This window comes from Musca vetustissima, unplaced genomic scaffold, assembly GCF_032173495.1.
Source record: "Musca vetustissima isolate MV318-11 ecotype Yass unplaced genomic scaffold, APGP_CSIRO_Mvet_v1 utg36418, whole genome shotgun sequence".
In the NCBI taxonomy this organism is placed as follows: domain Eukaryota; kingdom Metazoa; phylum Arthropoda; class Insecta; order Diptera; family Muscidae; genus Musca; species Musca vetustissima.
Genome location: NW_026876644.1, coordinates 90,481 through 108,974, shown reverse-complemented (window position 1 = coordinate 108,974; position 18,494 = coordinate 90,481). Strand labels below are relative to the sequence as shown.

The window sequence follows — 18,494 nt, the reverse complement described above, 5'->3', positions numbered from 1 at the left end:
TTTTCATTTCACATTTTATGTAAATATGTTCAATTGCATTTCCGTTCATATCATTTAATTACTTTTTCGTTTTATTTCTCGAAATATTTCGTTTCGTTGTTGTTGCTGTTTTTTTGTTTAATTTGATGACAATCATTGTTTACAATTGTCGTTACCTTTTGATGTTGTTATTTTGTTATTGACGTCAAATGTCCTTTGTTCGACTGTGTGTGTGGTCTATCAAAACACGGAGGTCCAACTCATTTCACAGAACGGTTGTTATGGTAATTTGAGTTTCTGTTAGATGTCATTTCGATGAGCTTCATCTTCTTCTTGTTTTTTTGGCAATAACGTTTGGAAAATGGCTTTCACTTTTATGATTGTGCTTTCGCCTGTTCGTGTCGTTGTTGCTGTTCTTATTGTTATTTTTTACGTTTTATAATAAAAAAATCCGTAACAAAAAAACCAACTTCGATTGTAAAATTATTTATGGCCCAGTGGCTTTGGAAGACAGGCCATGGAGCGTAGCGAACAAAGTAAAAGTGTCAGGATATCAACGTTAAAAGCGCCCATTAATAAGGACATTTCAAATGAACAAAAACCAATTTCATTTAGCTTTGAAAGTAGATTTCGTTACGTCGGTTCGTCGATTCGTTTTATGTTTTCATTTTTTCTGTTTGCTTTGTTTTATTCATTATGCGTGGTTGTTGTTTTTCTTGTTGTTATTTGCATGTCCAATTCATAGCCTGGCATGTTTTATAAATTGATGTCCTTGTTTGCCGTTTGTTTTTGGTGGGATGTAATTTAAAGGTCATAAGGCTTTTGACAGAATTCCAAGGAAATAAATTTCCAGACATGAAATATAAATAAATAATACCATGATCCTTTGATGGCAATAAGGATAAGTATAGAGAATAAAATTCAATTCAATAAAAAGAACCGATATTTTGTTAGTAAATAAATGAGTAAATTTTTATTAAGGACCCAAATATAAACGTGAATGTTTCAAAACAATATTTTTCAATGAGCCTTTAACTTGGAGCTAATTGGATTTAAAAAAATATATTAATTAAGACAGATAAAAAATGTTTCTAAGTAAGGAACGATTTCTCGTAATTGGGTACCCTCTCTAAAACCTTATGAGCGATATTTTTGTAGAATATTTGGAGGTAAAAAATCTCATTTAATTTGCGGTTCTAGAAAATAAGTACGAAAAATGCCCGAGATAGATGGAGTCCCCATTCGATTTGACAGAAGACACGTGATATCAGACATAACCTGCAATAGCCAGCAACACATTTTTCATTCTATAACTCAAAAAATGTACATATGTTTAAAATATTATTCTGAATTCTTAATATATTCGCCAAGTGCTTTCATCACCACTAGAAACTTTCCCTTCCCCCAAAAGCTTATTGAACAGTGTGTTATCGGTGATTTCATAGGAATACTCATCAATGACCTTACGAGCTATTAAACTGAATTTTCTTTGAATCTTTTCATGGATATGCTGTGGATTTTTTGAAATATGTTCAAGGATATTCCGTGATATCGTAAGGATCCTCCTAGCTATTAATGTTATTTCAAATATTTCTTTGAGGAATTTTCGAATTATCGCGAATGGATTATTTATTTGTCAATGGCCGTTCGAGCTATAAGCGTAGGACTGTCGAAGCTTTAAATGTGTATTACGAACATATAGTTAAAATACCGCGAATGTCTTAAATATTTTTATCCCAGAACCAGACAAGCAATAGACGTGTATTTTGTTAACGAATATTGACCTTTGGGACTTTCAAGCAATAAGTGTAGATTTTTTAAATAATATTTTTTAATTGGACTATTCAAGCTATTAGAATGAATTATTTTTAATATCTGTTTTAAGGTCCCATTCAAATGATCTTACACCCTAACCGGTCAATTTTTAAATGACGGTCCACGCTATACACGTGAATTGTCAAGAGACCTTTCGAGCAGGTTTTATACCTTAAAGAAGACCCACCTTTTATAAATTGACTAGCTGATCGATATAGGTATGTGTGTCCGTCCATTATAAATTGTAAATTCGGCTAATATTTAAGGCATCAAATGAACCAGAAACTTTATTTTTGTGAGTTTTCCGGTCAATCTAGGCGCCACAGTTATGACCCGAACATCACAAAATTTTACGTCTGCCCAACAAATAATTATGGATGTTTTCAATATTTAGTGGATCAAATGGACCAAAGATTTTGTGGGAAAAACTACATCAGAAAACCAAAGACTGGAGAAGCCAAAGGAGTGACTGGCTGACCTTAAAATTGATACAAATTATAACTGAAATATTAAATAAAATATTTACAAGTATATACTTATTCACGTCAGATCAGATCAAGGATCGCTGAAGGCTTCGAAATTTGGCATGAAGTTCCGTTAATGGTCAGTGGTAATCAGAATTTAGATGATGAAATTTACCAATTTTCCTCTTATTCAATGGGGAAAATTAACACAGAATTTTGTGTGTAAAATGACAAAATTTCCCCAAAAAATGATCCCGAAAAGTTTAGAAGTATAAGAAAGAGGAACTGTTAACTTTCAATGATGAAAGTGGTCGGATATGTGGGTAATACCAACATATGTTAAGGGGTCTACATATTTTCGTATGTATTACCACAAGAGGTTGCAAACTTCGTGAAATATTCCTCAGGCGTGGAATATAGATCTGCAGAACATTAGAGTTAGGGTTTCACATGGTCTGCCCGTTCGATTATATAGCTGCAATCATCTGTTCAAAAATATTTGATTTTGAATCGTTGACCTTATTTGGTTTATCTTTTGGAATCGTTTGGCATTAGGCTTTTTAAAAATAAAAACCAGTAAGGAAAGTAGTTAAGTCGGACTGGGCCGACTATGTGATACCCTTCACCACTTGGGTATATTGTACATATGTATCCTTACAATTGTATGTCAATGTTCCCTCGAAGGAACATACTCATGTCTTTCTGCAACCTATGATAAATTTAATTTAATTTGGGCAGATGTAGAGTCTACTGCATACCATGGGACAAATTTATGGAAAATTATGTATAGCGAAATTGATACACGCTATTCGGTACGTCGCACTGTTAAAAATTTAATCTCAATCAGACACCCGTTCGAAATACATATGGAAGCTATGGCTGGATCTGCACCAATTTCAATTAAACCCAATAACGTCATTCAAGTCTCAATTTGATATGTTGTGCAAAATTTCGTGTTAATCGGAGAAACATTAGGAGTTTGGTGCACCATTTATATAAAATCGGACGAAAATATATATGGGATCTATATCCAAATCTGAACGGATCTTCACGAAACTTAGCACACATCATTCTAGACTCAATTCAGTACGCTATGTCAAATTTCGTGCAAATCGAAAAATATATTCGGACTTTGTGCACCATTTACATTAAATCGGACGAAATATATATAGGACTATACCTAAATCTGAACCAATTTTCACGAAACATACCACACATAATCGTGCAATTCGAAGAATATATGAGGTCTTTGGTGCACCATTTACATTAAACGGACGAAAATATATATGGGAGCTATATCTAAATCTGAACCGATTTTTTCCAATTTCAATGAATGAGCTGTGCCAAATTTCATCCAATTTGAATAATAAATGCGACCTGTACTTCGTTTACAATTTAACATGGACAGATAGACAGACAGACGGACGGACATGCATTAATCGCAACAGAAAGTGATTGTATGCATATTTTCAAAATGAACCATGTGTCTATCTCGTTTCCTTTTGCCTGTTACAAACATATACACAAAGACATAATACCCTGCACCTCAATGGAATAATTATTTTTTTTTTCTATTTTTTTTTAATAATATTTATTGTTTTAAATATTTCGATTGAATTCTGGGAATTGAAGAAAGTTAAGTTGTCTTACTGCCAACGAACTAATTAAAAAAAATCAAAATATAATAAATCTTTTTTTAAATGGGTTACCAATAAAAAATATATATTAAAAATTGTCTCTATAAATGGGGGTTTCGAAGAGTGTGACTTTTTTATTAGCTTTTTGAGAGGAGTTTCATTGATGTTTGTGTAAATGTAATTTTTATTAATATATTTTGTTAACTCTTGGCAACATACATTTTTAAGTATTCCAAAGTTATTTAAATATTAAATTATTATTCAAAAAAAATACAAAAACAATGAATAAAATTATTTAAATCTATGCTGGGGTCGTACTCAAAGTGACACGTGGCTTGAAACGAGATAGCATATGGTCAATCACAATATAAGTAGAAAGAATAAAAAAATATATATTTAATTTTTTTACAAAAAGAAAAAACAATAAATATTCATTAGTCTAGATTGTTATGTCACGTGCAGAAGCCTGGTAGTAAAACATTAACAACAATAAAAAAACAACTTTGGAAACAATACTTACATTAACAATTTCAACAAAAAAAGAAGCACGCATAAAGGATTTGAATAAAAAACATTACCAATTAAAATGAAAATATCAAATGTAATTAAGTGAAAATCATAATAATAACAAAAATCGAAAAATCGGTGGAATATCAAACGTAATTGAAAAAATAAAATGCTCTTCTAATTATAATAATAATAGGTATTAATTATAAAATTAAAATATAAAATTGGAAGGAGGAGCTGAGGTGATATCTTACATAAAAAGTAAAAGGTCGTAAACATATTTAGGGATAACAGATTGTTTTGTAAGTGTACATTTCAAAGATAATTTAATAGACCCACACAAAATCAAGCGTTATATTCAGATAATATTCCCAGTTTGTTGGTCTGTTTACTTCGCATGAATATTTACTTCTAGAAAAATTGACAGCCTTCCTCGAATTTACCCAAAAACTACTATTTTCAATAATTAGACATTCTTCTTAAAATTTGTCCGAAATCACCATCACTGAAACCCACTTTCCCAAAAATAAATTCCTTTATTGCACATTCTACAAAAATAGAATTCTATTTAAATATTTTAAATAAATATCCGGCATATTATTAACAGAAGATTGGGAATAAATATAATTTATGATGTAATATCCATATCATATTTTTGAACACGAAGGTAAGTATGTGTGTGTGTGTGTATTTGATTCTGTAATTTTTTTCGTTCCAACGAAGAAATCCTGTAAAAATATGTAAATATCACATTTCTTCGAATCGAATCCAATATTATCGAACAAATGTCACATTATATTAAATTATTATAACTACAGGCAGAGAAATATAATAAGCAGCTTCTTTTTTTTTTTGGGCTGGTGGTAATGTCATTGACACTGTGTCATAACGAGATTTTGACACCTTTTCTCTCTCAGTCATTACATTTTATTTGTTATTCAAATGAAACATTTGTTGTCGGTGTTTTTTTCTTTTTTTTGTGAAATAAACACCAAATTTATTTTATCCCTAAAGAAATGGTGCCGCACAAATTTGTTGACATGTAAAATACCTGTCAATTGAAACCAATGGATTGTGTGGCAATTTTAGGTATCGTATGTGATAAATAACAAATAAATGTTAACAATACATTTCGATATTAGCAAATAGTTATCGGATTTTTTTACATTTTTTAACATAACAAAGGTGGATCCGATGCTACCCCACCGGAGATGGCTTAAACGACATTTTTCTTAAGAAGAAGGAAATTTGGTTGATGGACGTGGACTAAACAAAAACTGAAATATTTTTAGATGATGCTAAAGCACCAGTTATTAAAAAAAAAAACGTAAACTTAAAAATCAATATTTTAAAGAACGTGATTTTTTTTAAATTATTTTCATGATAATTTTTGAAAAATGTTTACAGGACTTCTTTCAAATAAGATATCATTATGTATTAAAATATAATATATTTTAAAGGACTTTTTAAACAAATAGTTAAAGGCTGTAAGCTTGGATGTACAAAATAAGGGGCTATAAGGTTGGATTTTTGTAAAAATACTATTTCGAGACATCAACGTCTTAAAGCGTGGATTAAAAGAAATATGTTTAATAGGTGTACTTCCAAGGCTTTAATCGTGGGGTTTTCAAGGCTATTGGTGTGGATATAAAATTCAATATAGACCACTAAGTACCTCTTTGTGAATGTGAACTCAACATTGCATAAGAAGAATTTTTGGTCATCTATAGAAGAACGACCTACTGGACTAAAAACATGGATGTCTGATCCTCTATAAGAAAATCTTCTGGTTTCTATAGATCTCCATATTTGTTTTTTTTTCCTACATAGGGCAACATTCTGGCCTACAGTAAAGCGTTTTGTTGGCCTTATTTTATTTTGGACTGCCGATCTTCTATTATAAGACCTCTATAGTAAGTACTCTATACAATTTCCTCCATAATAATATGCCTTAGAGTCAAGATCTACAAGCCGGATTTATTAAAAAAAATATATATTTTCAAAACATTTCAATAGTTAAAATTCTGGTTTGATTCCTATTGCCTGAAAGTATGCACCAATCATTGAACATACGTCACAGCAAACAATATCAAATTGTTTTAATTTTTTCTGGATTTTAATTTTTCAAGATTTTCAGTGGGCAAAGTTAAGGTTTGTAACTTTGCACATATATATTTGAAGATTTAAAAGAGAAGAAAAATAATTTACAAACAATGTTTGTTAATGTTTTGTTGTTGTTTTTTGTAATTAAAGAAAAGTCTTTATTTTCGATGGCGGGCATTATAACTCCTCACAGGAACATCGGAATCCGAAAATTCCAACGGTGTTGGAAAGAGTACATGTCTGGCTCTCGTATGAACTAGGATTATTGACTTCGCTCTAAAATTAACAAAATAGTGGACCTTTGAAAAAATATTTTTGGAAAATCGCCGATTTTTGATTAAAAACCAAGTTAAAAAATAAGGAAGATCTTTACCGATTGACTTTATTCTAGTTCATACGATAGCTATACACTCACAGAGAAACATGTACAAATTTGCAATCGATTGGGTTATTAGTTTTTGAGTTATCGTGCCCGCCATTCGCAAAGGAGGAAAACGCGTTCAAAGTTTGAGAACCCCTTTAGCCGTCACTTGATGCTGACACAATAAATCGGCTATATTTTCAAGACTTCTTGAGATTTTCACTTGAAATGTTGTAGGGACATTCTTGAATTAGTGTAGATTCGAATTAAATCAAAAAAATTTTGACCCCGAGAATGGGGGGGTCCCCTTAAATGCCTAACTTTATTTTGAGCTTGTTAAATATTAAATTTTGTGTTAACACCTAAAAGTATGCAGCACACAATAACGCCATTTATGTAAATGTCAGCTGTTGTCTCCTTTACTCAAACAGACATATGTTACAAGTCATAATGAAATGATCATATGACGACGACTTATGGTGACTAACACATGCATAATGTGTAACGTGAATGGCCAGAATTGTTGAATATTAAAAAATTAAATTACCAACAGGACTATATGCGTAGATTATTAAAACAAATTTTTAGAGGAATTTAAGTCGTGAATTAAAAAAAAACTATTAGGCGAGTACAATGTCTATAAGCGTTATTAAAAAAAATATAATAATGTTAGACTTTAGTTTTTAGGACAATAGAAAATTTTTAAATACAATTAAAATTAATTGACAATATATTTCTTATTGCCTAAAAGTATGCACCAAACCTTAAACATACATCTCAAACAAGGTATCAACACTTAACATATATTCTTTTCCAAATACCTAGATAAACATCCTAAATACTAAATTATTCCCTACAACTACATTTTGAGTTTAATATATTTTAAAGTTCTCTGTTAACACCTAAAAGTATGCATCACACAACAATGCCATTTAAGTAAATGCCAGCTGACAGAACACATATGTAACAAGTCATAAAATTCAAATGAACATATGACGACAACTTATAATGACTAGCACACGCAAGATAAGAAATGTGAATGGCCAGAAATGGAATGCAATTTGAATTCTGGAGGATAACAAGAAAAAACATGCAGAACAGAGTTGAAGAAAAACAAAAAAAAAGTAACTCAAAGCATTACAACCCAGCAAAGTTCATTGCTACCAATAAAAGGAAAGCAAGGTAAATTGCTGAGTCCTTATGGTTACCTTTGATTCCCTAAAAGTGATATTAATGTCTATCTTTGTACAAAAGACGAAGGCGAATTAGAAAAAAAAGACAAATAACCAGGCAACCAAAAGTTTGACTTGTCATGCCTCGTCGTGAATAATTGTTAGCTGGCAGGCAGCTCTAACAACAACAGCCGTCCAATGAATCTCTGAACTTCAATGGCAGTTGATTTGTTAGGCGAAATTCCTTAAGACCCGAAAAACAAAAGCGCTCATGCCACCATCTGTCAATTGTACAACAAACTGGAGAATATGCGTTGGAGTGGAATTCCATTTGCTGAGATATTAAAAACTGAAATGGAAACGTGTGCAAGTTGTACACGGAGGACTATGAACTTGCCTTAAAAGTTTTCCCACAGTAATTTATTACCAGCAGTTGGTAATAAATGATTATAGAGCTGTTTTTGGCATTAAGACAATAAATTCGCCACAAATGCAAATCTGGCTCAATTCAAATTGAAGATGTACATTAATTTCCTCGTCATCGAAGAGAAGGTAGGTCGCAACGAAAATGTTATACCCTTCGCCATGAATTTTAATATATTTCCTGAAGAAGAAGATCCTTGGGTCTCATGTATTATAATAGAGGATTTTTTTTAAAGTTAATTGTGGGGTTTTCAACGTGGATTTCTAAAAAGTATTTCAATGGTTATAGGAATGGATATTTTAAAAATATTTCCTAAGAAAATTCAAATTCTATAATGATGGAATTTACAAAGAACCTCCAAGACTATAGACGTAGATTTTTTGAAATGATTTCCAAAATTATAGGCATGGATTTATTGAAAATATTTTCAATTAATGACTTCAAGGTTATACGCGTGGATTAATGAAAGGATTTACAAGAATATTTAGATATGATTTGTGAAGTAATTCTATGATTATAGGAGTGGATTTTGGAAAAGACTTCCAAGTCTGTAGGCAATGATTTTTGAAAGGTCTTTCAAGACTGTAGGCGTGGATTTTTGAAAAGACTTCCGAGACTATAAGTGTGGATTTTCGAAAGGACTTCGAAGGCCATGAGCGTGTATCTTTGAAAGGACTTTCAAGACTATATGTGAGGATATTTGAAGTGACTTTCAGGAATATATGTGAGGATATTTGAAGTGACTTTCAAGACTAAAGGCGTGGATTTTGAAAGGACTCCCAAAACTATAAGCGTGGATTTTTAAAAGGACTTTCAAGGCTATAAGCGTGGATTTTTTAAAAAACTTCCAAAGCTATAAGCGTGGATTTTTAAAAAAACCTTCCAAAGATATAAGCGTGGATTTTTAAAAAAACCTTCCAAAGAACTTTCAAAGCTATAAGCGTGGATTTTTAAAAGGTCTTCCAAGGCTATAAGCGTGGATTTTTAAAGGGACTTCCAAGGCTATAATCGTGGATTTTTATAAGGACTTCCAAGGCTATAAGCGTGGATTTTTAAACGGACTTCTAAGGCTATAAGCGTGGATTTTTAAACGGACTTCGAAGGCTATAAGCGTGGATTTTTAAACGGACTTCCAAGGGTATAAGCGTGGATTTTTAAACGGACTTCCAAGGCGATAAGCGTGGATTTTTAAACGGACTTCCAAGGCTATAAGTGTGGATTTTTAAACGGACTTCCAAGGCTATAAGTGTGGATTTTTAAACGGACTTCCAAGGCTATAAGCGTGGATTTTTAAACGGACTTCCAAGGCTATAAGTGTGGATTTTTAAACGGACTTCCAAGGCTATAAGCGTGGATTTTTAAACGGATTTCCTAGACCATATTTGAAATGGCCTTCAAGATTATTGGCGACTATTTTTGAAAGAACGTTTATGTTTTTAAACCTGGGATATTAAAAGGACTTCCAATCATAGTCAAGAACTTTTGAAAACCAACACTAACAATAGGCATGGATTTTTGAAAGCACTTCTAACACTGTAGGCATGGACTTTTGAAGAGACCACCGAGACTATAGACGAAAATTTTTGAAAGCACTTATAATGAAAAATGAACAAGAAAAACTTTCTACTTCTAATAAAATAATTACCATTAAAGCTTTAAGCGTGTTCTCACCATTCCATAAGAAGACTTTGTTGGTCTTCTATAGAAAAACGACTTCCAGGACTGCAAGCGAAGATGTATGTTTTTCACCTCTAAAAAACCACATTCTGTTATAATGATTTTAATGGGTTCTATATAAATTCCTCACGATCTTCTATTAAACGTACGTCTAGTACTCTATAAGAAGATCTAAAGGTCTTCAATTACAATTCTGTCTTTCCAAAAATGTCCTTTACTCTTCCATACGAAAATCCTTTAGTCACTTATCAGATGGATCTATGGTTTTCCATAAGAAGACTTCCTCGGCCTTGACATAAATATCTTTGGATGGTTGATCGTCTAATCGTATTAAAGTTGACTTTATGGCCCCGTATGTGATGGTAAATTTAAAATACCACCTTTCACTCCCCATCCCTACTCTGAGTTAAAAGACAACATCAATTTCCTGTATGGCTTTGAGCATTAAATAAATCTTATTTCAAAAATGAAATCATGTAATTTGCCTCAGAAAAACTTCTTTTTGTCCTTTCTTGGGTTGACAACTAAAGTGGATCTGTAAAACCTCTTATTAACTACAAAATAGAATAGAGATGCCCGAATGTGAATCCTATTTCTTGGCAGAACTAATGCTTAAAATAAGACTCGAAATATTTCAACCTGCTCGCTTACCCCAAGGGCAGGTAATCGTAACAGATTTAATGTTTTTTTTTTCTATTTGCCAGAGGGCTGTTAACACTCACCTCTGTGTTTTGGGTTGGGCTTTGACCATTTGTGAAGCATCCTCATTGAAGGTATCATCCTCGATGGGCTCACCATCAGTTCCGGTCAAACGACGATACACTTCATGTGGCACATCATCGCCGGCCGTTGTCTTGTCATTGTTGTTCTTGTGGTTGACAGGATTCACTTGAAAGCGATTGGGTGGTCGGTCAACCGAACCCATTTCCAGTGATGAGAAATCCGCCATTGTGTGTGTTTGTGTGTGGGTGGATGAATGGTTGGCTTGACAAGTGAAATTTCGAGATTACAAACAAACAAAGCAAGCGGTCTGCTGTTGTCCAAGCCTTTTATTACTGCTGCTCCCCGGGAAAAGGCTTTTCGTCAGGTTAAAATTTAACAATTTTGTTTTTGTTTTCTTTCGATTTTCAGTTTCAATCCTCCATCAACACTGGGATTCTGGTTGTTATTGTGCGTTGCTTGTTGGATGTTTCTTCGTTTCTTTTTGTTTTTTTTTCTTGGGAGAAGACTGAATCGAGAAAATCTTTATTTTTTGTTTCTTTTTGTGGACGGACACTTAATTGGTAGTTATTTGTCAAAATGAAACAAAGAGGAGATTTCCCAGTTATTGCAGATAACTTCTGGCGTTAATTTTCTCTGAAAACGTTTCAAATTCTGTTGTCACACAATTTCCAAAGTCCGTTTATGGGGTTGCCACTTCAATTTATGTGTTTTTCTTGTTATTCTTGTCCTGTCGGACACCGAAACTTCTTTCCTTCTTTTGTTCTGTTTATATTTTATTGACACTTTTTTCGTTGTTGTCACAAGCAAACAATGTTCACGGACACCATGACCTCTCAGGTTATGACAAGATTTTGTTTTTAGTTTTCTTGGGATTTTCTTTTCGTTAGTCCTTCGAGCAGTGTTTGCCAAGGGGTTACAAATAAATCACTTTAAAATCTGAAAATATAAAGCAGAAAGGATATAGTAAGTTATTTTAGTTGTTGTTGTAATGCTAAAAATATATCCTTTGGAAGGACACAGATACGCAGAGAAAACTTATCAAAAGAAAAAAAAACATAATCGGATCAAAACATAAAAGCAGTGGTTGCTTAGTATAAAACGTCTTTAAAATTTTATTATTAGAGGTTCAGCTTCAATACGTGGTTCAGTGTTATACATTTGTGTAGCATATCTTCATGACATTGTCAATTTAATATTCCGACAGAAAGTAAAAGAAACCAGGAGTGCATTCTAGTCTTCTCCAAGCAGAACATTTAGTTTGTGATGAACCGATCTTTAAGACCAACTCTTCTAACAAACTCATCTTTGAATAGAAGACCTTCAGTTCTTCTATGAACTGACTTTCAGATCTTTTCTGATTATCGCGATCTTATTTGAGAAGACCTACATATCTTCTTCTCTTGGGCTTCTATAATCTGGGTATGTGGTCCTATTTAAAATGACGATCTTCTGATCAGACATCTATGAGAAAATCACTTCTGATCTTCTTGAGAAGATTTGCAGGTCTCCGTCTTTTATAAAATTCGTCTAGAGCAACCCTTCAGGTTTCTGAGCAGACTTCTGCTCTTCTATGAGAAGACCCTAACTTCTCTGGGAAACACCTGCTGATATTCAATAAGAAAATATTTTTCTATGAAGATCCTCAGGCCTTCTGTGAGATCTTTAGGTATGCTAAGTGATTTAGCTCTTCTCTTATAAGAACTTCAGCACTTCTCTGAGAACACCACCTTCAGCAGTGGAGATGACTTTCAGCTCTTCTATGAAGAAGGCCTTCAACACTTCTATGATGTAGGCCTTCAGCACCCTTCAGGTTTCTGAGCAGATTTTCTGATTCTATATACAAGAGGAGGGCATTTTGGTCGTTTGTAAATAGGCGGTCATTTGGATTCATATGAAAATATTTTTTAATGTTCAATGCCCTGGTCTCCTACAAAACGATCTTCTGAAATTTTAAAATAAAGCTTTCTCAGAGAGACTTCTGCTCTTCTATGAGAAGACCCTAACTTTTCTGGGAAACACTTCCTGATCTTCAATAAGAAAATATTTTTCTATGAAGATTCTCAGGCCTTCTGTGAGATCTTTAGGTCTATGCTAAAAGATTTAGCTCTTCTCTTCTTATAAGAACTTCAGCACTTCTCTGAGAACACCTTCAGTAGTGGAGAAGACTTACAGCTCTTCCATGATGAAGAAGACGACCTTCAGCACTTCTATGACGAAGACCTTCAGCACTTCTATGATGAAGACCTTCAGCACTTCTATGACGAAGACCTTCAGCACTTCTATGCCGAAGACCTTCAGCACTTCTATGATGAAGACCTTTAGAACTTCTACGATGAAGACCTTCAGCACTTCTATGATGAAGACCTTCATCCCTTTTATGAAAAAGAAGACATTCAACTTCTATGAAAAATGAGATCTTCTGTTCTTCTATGAAGAAGACCTTTTCTCTTCTATGTAAAAGACCTTAAGCTTTTTTATGAGAAAACTTGTTACTTTTTGTATGGGAATTCCTGCAGCTCTTAAAATGGAATCCCTTTTTAAATATTTTCAGCTGTTCTTTGAGTATACCTTCAGTTATTTTATTTATTTTTTTTCGTCAAAAAACCTTCCGCATTTTATGCGTAGCAAATCTTCCTGTTTGTTATCCTATAAGAAGATTATCCCATATAAAGTTCATCTTTACATGTGGACGTCATTACTATTTTCCTCAGATGTATTTCCACAAAAAGTCTTTTTAAAACTTATAAAAAGGATAACCTTAAGATACCCTTTGCATTTTTTCCTTTTTTTTCTATTTTTACCGTTTTTAAAGTAAAGAAAATATTCAGTTTTTGTGTCTAAGTCATGTGGAAAAATTCACTTTTCACAATTCAAACAAGTAATACCGAATAGATGTTTTTTTTTTTTTTTTTTTGCTATAGCATGGGTGTATGTCTGTGTTTGGTTATTCTTGTGGGCGATTGAAGTGAATTCTGTATGGCTGTATATCCTCCTGACATTTTGCTAGGCTTACAAAAAATAAATATTTTTTTCGACAATGTTTCCTCAATGTGTGGGCGGAATAGCAAATATTTTCCCTAGGCCTAAAGAAAAGAGAAGTGGTGCGGTTAAAAGCAACGACCGAGACATTTTTTTTTTCTTCCCCAAAAAAATGAAACGAAGATAGAACCACCATTAACACATATTCAATTAGAAAGGGCCCAAACGCAAAAAGAAAATGATTTAATGTTCTGGGAAAATCACCTCTAACCACAAATACCCTTTTCAAAGGAACCTTTCAACTGTGGCAGTTATATGAATACAATACAATAACAACAACAACTCTCGAAGGTTGTAGTTGGTTTATTTTGGTTCGTTCTATTTTCTGAAAAAAAGGAAAGGTAAAAGAAAACGAAAAAATATGAAAAACCAAAAGTAGACTAAAATGTGTGGCCTACTTTACAACGGAGCAGATAAAATTTAACAGAAACATTTACACCTCAAGTTTAGTTTAGCAATAAAGGAAAAGCAACGATGCTTACATTCCTTTCACCCTCCAGCCACAGCATAAAAAAGGACAGCGTATCCATAAAACAAAATAAAAAACAACAAAAACTATACACGAACAGACAGATCTACATATCTATGCAATAAAGCATAACCCCATGACCTCTTTGACTAAAAATGAACAGCAACAACCAACCACAGAGGGACCCATAGTTTCATGAACATGGGCTATTGAGTATGCCTGGCGGAGTAGTGCCGGTTTTTGACCCTTGTTGTTTTCCATGGACTTTAATTGAGATTTATTTGGCAGCACCAACAAAAAAGGATGCCACATAGACAGGACGCATTCAGGATGTTTGCTGTTTGTTAGTTTAGGACAAATTTTCCGGATATGAACAAAAATGACTATTTAATTCAGTATCAAGGCGTACGTGCTTTGGGTTCGAACAGATCTTGAAGTTGGCATTGTTTGGGAGGGTATTTTTGAGTCTCTAGCTTAATGTCAAAATCAATTTAATTGCTTTATTAAATCGAGTAGGGGGAATATATTAAGGGAACCAAATTCTCGGTTTCAAAAAAATTAATTTTGTATTTTGATTTAATTCGAAACTACACCAATTCAAGAATGTCCTTATAAAATTTCAATGAAAATCTCAACAATTTTTGAAGAAATAGCAAGAGGGCTTCTCAAACTTTAAACGCGTTTTTTCTCCAAACAGCGTTTTTGCGAATGGCGGACACGATAACTCAAAAACTAATAACACAATCGATTACGTTTCTCTGTAAATGTATAGCTATCGTATGAACTAGGATAAATCCAATAGCTGAAGATCTTCCTTATTTCTTAACTTGGTTTGTGGTAAAAGACTGATCTTCGATAAACTGGCCTTCTCGCCAATCTGTAAGAGAACCAACATAGTTCTTCTTCAAGAACAGTTCGTCTTTAAGTAGTCCACCACAGCTGTTGATGTTCTTATAAAAGTTCTGATGGGATTCTTATTTTATTGATTTTCTATTGGAAGTCATTCTCTTCTAAAAGTACACCTATTGCTGTTCCTTCATGAGAAAATATCCAGCTTTTCTATAAGAAGACTTTCAGCTCTTTATAAAAACAGTATACAGATTTCTAAACAAAGCGTTTAAGTGTTTTTAAGAATGTCTTTTGGTATTAAATACGAAGACCAATTAGATTTAGAGAAAGGTCGTCTGAACTGTTCAAACATTCAAAAGGATATTATTTATAAGTTACATAGCAAGACTTTCTGGTCTTCTATTTTTAAGAAGAACTTCTGACCTTCTATTGGAGGACTTTCTGGCCTTTCTGCCTTTCTGCCTCCTACCATCTAAAGGAAAAAACATTTATTCTGCTATGAGAAACTAACCTTTCCTTGCTGTAGGACAATCTTCTTATATTCCTTAAGAAGAACACATGTCCCGTTTTCCTAAAAATGTCATCTATAGGTGGCTCCTAGTTGGTGTTTTATTTACTTTATTTCCTATTGTTTATTTCACCCATTTTTAATTTCCCCATCAATTTACAAAAGCATCCAACCTTTTATTTGCCTTCCCATATCTCAAGCAATACTATGCGAATATCACAACTAATTATATTCACCAAACCATTGCAAAAAAAGAAAAGAAAAAAATACTAAAAAATTCTGCTGATGTTCTTTTGTTGATTTTAGGTTAATAATAATGTGGTCATTATCATTTTAAATGAGACCGTCCTTGAGCTACCCATGAGAGAATGTGGACCGAAAATGATTATTTAGACAAGCTTTTCTATGTAAATTCCATTGTAACAGCAAAACAAAAACAACAACAATAACAATAACAGCAACATCACCAGTAAATGAACTAAATATGCACTTGGGCTTATTAAGCCCCGGCCAATCAACGTGAGTGGCCTATTTAACATTTTGTAATAAAGCAGAATTAAAACAACAACAACAATAACAACAAATACTTGTAATGTGTAACACCAAAATACAAACAAAAAGCACCAACAACATTAATTACATGAACAAAAAAACAAAACAAAAACAAGATAATGTCAATTGACGTTGTTTTTTTTTTTCTTCTATTTCCTCTGTTTCCATTCAGCGAAATTTATGTGTCAAAGAACAAAATAAAAAAATGAAAACAATTTTCATTCAAATTAAAAACATTTTGCATGTACCTTTTTGTTGTTGTTATTGTCGTTGCCATTCATTCAAAGCAATTGTAAGTCAATTTTTTTGTCATCCACAACACAAACCAACATTTGCTTATGGCCACCAGAAAAAAAAACAGGTGACATACAAAAGTTGGGCCCCCACTCCGCTCCATTTGATGTACTTATATCCATACCTATCTATCATTCGAAATGGCATGTAAAAAAATGTTTCCAATGTTTCCTTTTTATTACAATTTACATACTTGGCTCTGTATGGATACATGCGGTACTCACACACATGTACGCAGATACATAAACAATGAAAAAAATCATTTCTATATAAGAGCAGAAGACCTTCTTACATGTTTTCATAGGAGACCGGAAGCTTTTCCCACAGAAGAACAAAAAACTTCGTGAAGTAAAAGAAGAGCACATCATATAAAAGACGAGCAGGTATTTTAAACAATGATCAGAAGATCTCCTTCTTAGGCCATCTTCTCATATAAGAGCATAAGGTTTCTCTTAGAAGAACTGAAGAGATATTCATCTCAGCTGAATGTCGCTTTTCATAGAAGAACTGAAAGTCATCACATAGTGGAGCTAAAACCCTTCTCATAGCAAAAGGGAAATCTTCCTCTTATAGAAGAGCAGAAGGAAAGTTTTCCACTTTTAGAAGCGCAGAAAGAAGGTATTCCTCGTATAGAAGAGCAAAAGGGAAGTCTTCCTTGTTAGAAGAAGAGAAGGAAGGTATTCCTCTTATAGAAGAGAAAGTTCATCTTCATATATAAGAGCAGAAGGCTATTCTTATAGAATAACTGAAAGTCTTCTTCTCATAGAATATGAAATGTTAAATTTTTTATAGAATAGCAAATATTCTTCTCATAGCGGAGTAGGTCTCCTTCGTCTTTCAAAGTCTAATTCTTATAAAAAACAGAAGGTATTCTTCTCTTTTTCTTATAAAACAAGAGCATATGGTATTTTTCTAATTCAGTCTTCTGGTATTCTATACTGGTTAGTACTTTCCTTCATGGTATTGGTTACAAAAAGGATGTTTCCAAAAAAAATAACTCCCCATCAGTAACATGTTTCGAACAGGTAACCAAAAAAAAAAACGGAAATTGATGGTAATAAAAAAACACCAGCACTCTCAGCAATCGTTAGACAGACACAGAGGCGACAATGGCCCCATAACAGCAATGAAACAATTGTTGGACATGTGTTGCTGTGTTGTGTGAAAAGCTAACAATGGCATAGCACTCCATTTCCGGTTTCCGTTCGATGGATAGGAAAAAAAGTAGACACATCCAACGAGTGGAGAGTACTTAATATTCAATATTGGAAAACACAGTTCAAATCAAAGTGTGCAGCATAAAAATAAAGAACAATTGTTAACACAATATTGTCATACATGTGTTTTCACGTGTATATGTGAGTGTGTGAGTTTGTGTGTGCGACACATAACAAGTGGCAGCATTTGCAGTTAAGTGAAAATATCAACAAAAGCAACAGCAAATGAATGAATTTATATTGGAAATTGAAATCCCAAACGCTAGATATGGCAATGCATTGAAGGCGGGTTTTCAATTTTGTGTGTGTGTGTGTGTGTTTTTTTTTATTTTGCTTTCCAATTGAAAATCAATGTATGAAGTGCTGTTATAAAATATATATTGAATTATGAATGGCGATGTGTGTGTGTGTGAGATGTTCTATTGAAATTGTTGTGAGTAACTTGGGAATTGATTGAACAGATTAAGATATTGGGTATAGAATAATACCTGTATTTGGGAAATAGATTTTTTGTTGCAATTGAAAAAAGTGAATGAATGGTATTAACATGAAATGAAGGTAGATGGGTAGTTTGTGTATTTAATTGAGATACTCTATTTGGTAATAACCCTATATTGGATAGAGAAAAATGTGTACATGGAAATAATTGTTACCAAGAGATTCGGGGAATATCGATATTTATGCAGAGTATAATGGTAATGGAA

The 18,494-nt window shown here is 33.0% G+C and overlaps 1 protein-coding gene across 1 annotated transcript in view; it reads right to left on the bottom strand.

The window, feature by feature from the left end:
* Positions 1-11,116, bottom strand: part of LOC133321201 (bumetanide-sensitive sodium-(potassium)-chloride cotransporter) — a 56,749-nt gene extending 45,633 nt beyond the window's left edge. Inside the window, exon 1 of the mRNA XM_061530289.1 lies at positions 10,862-11,116. Coding sequence (XP_061386273.1) covers positions 10,862-11,088 — 227 coding nt within the window. The 5' untranslated portion in view covers positions 11,089-11,116. The remainder of the gene's footprint in view (positions 1-10,861) is intronic.
* Between the last annotated feature and the right edge of the window lie 7,378 nt (positions 11,117-18,494).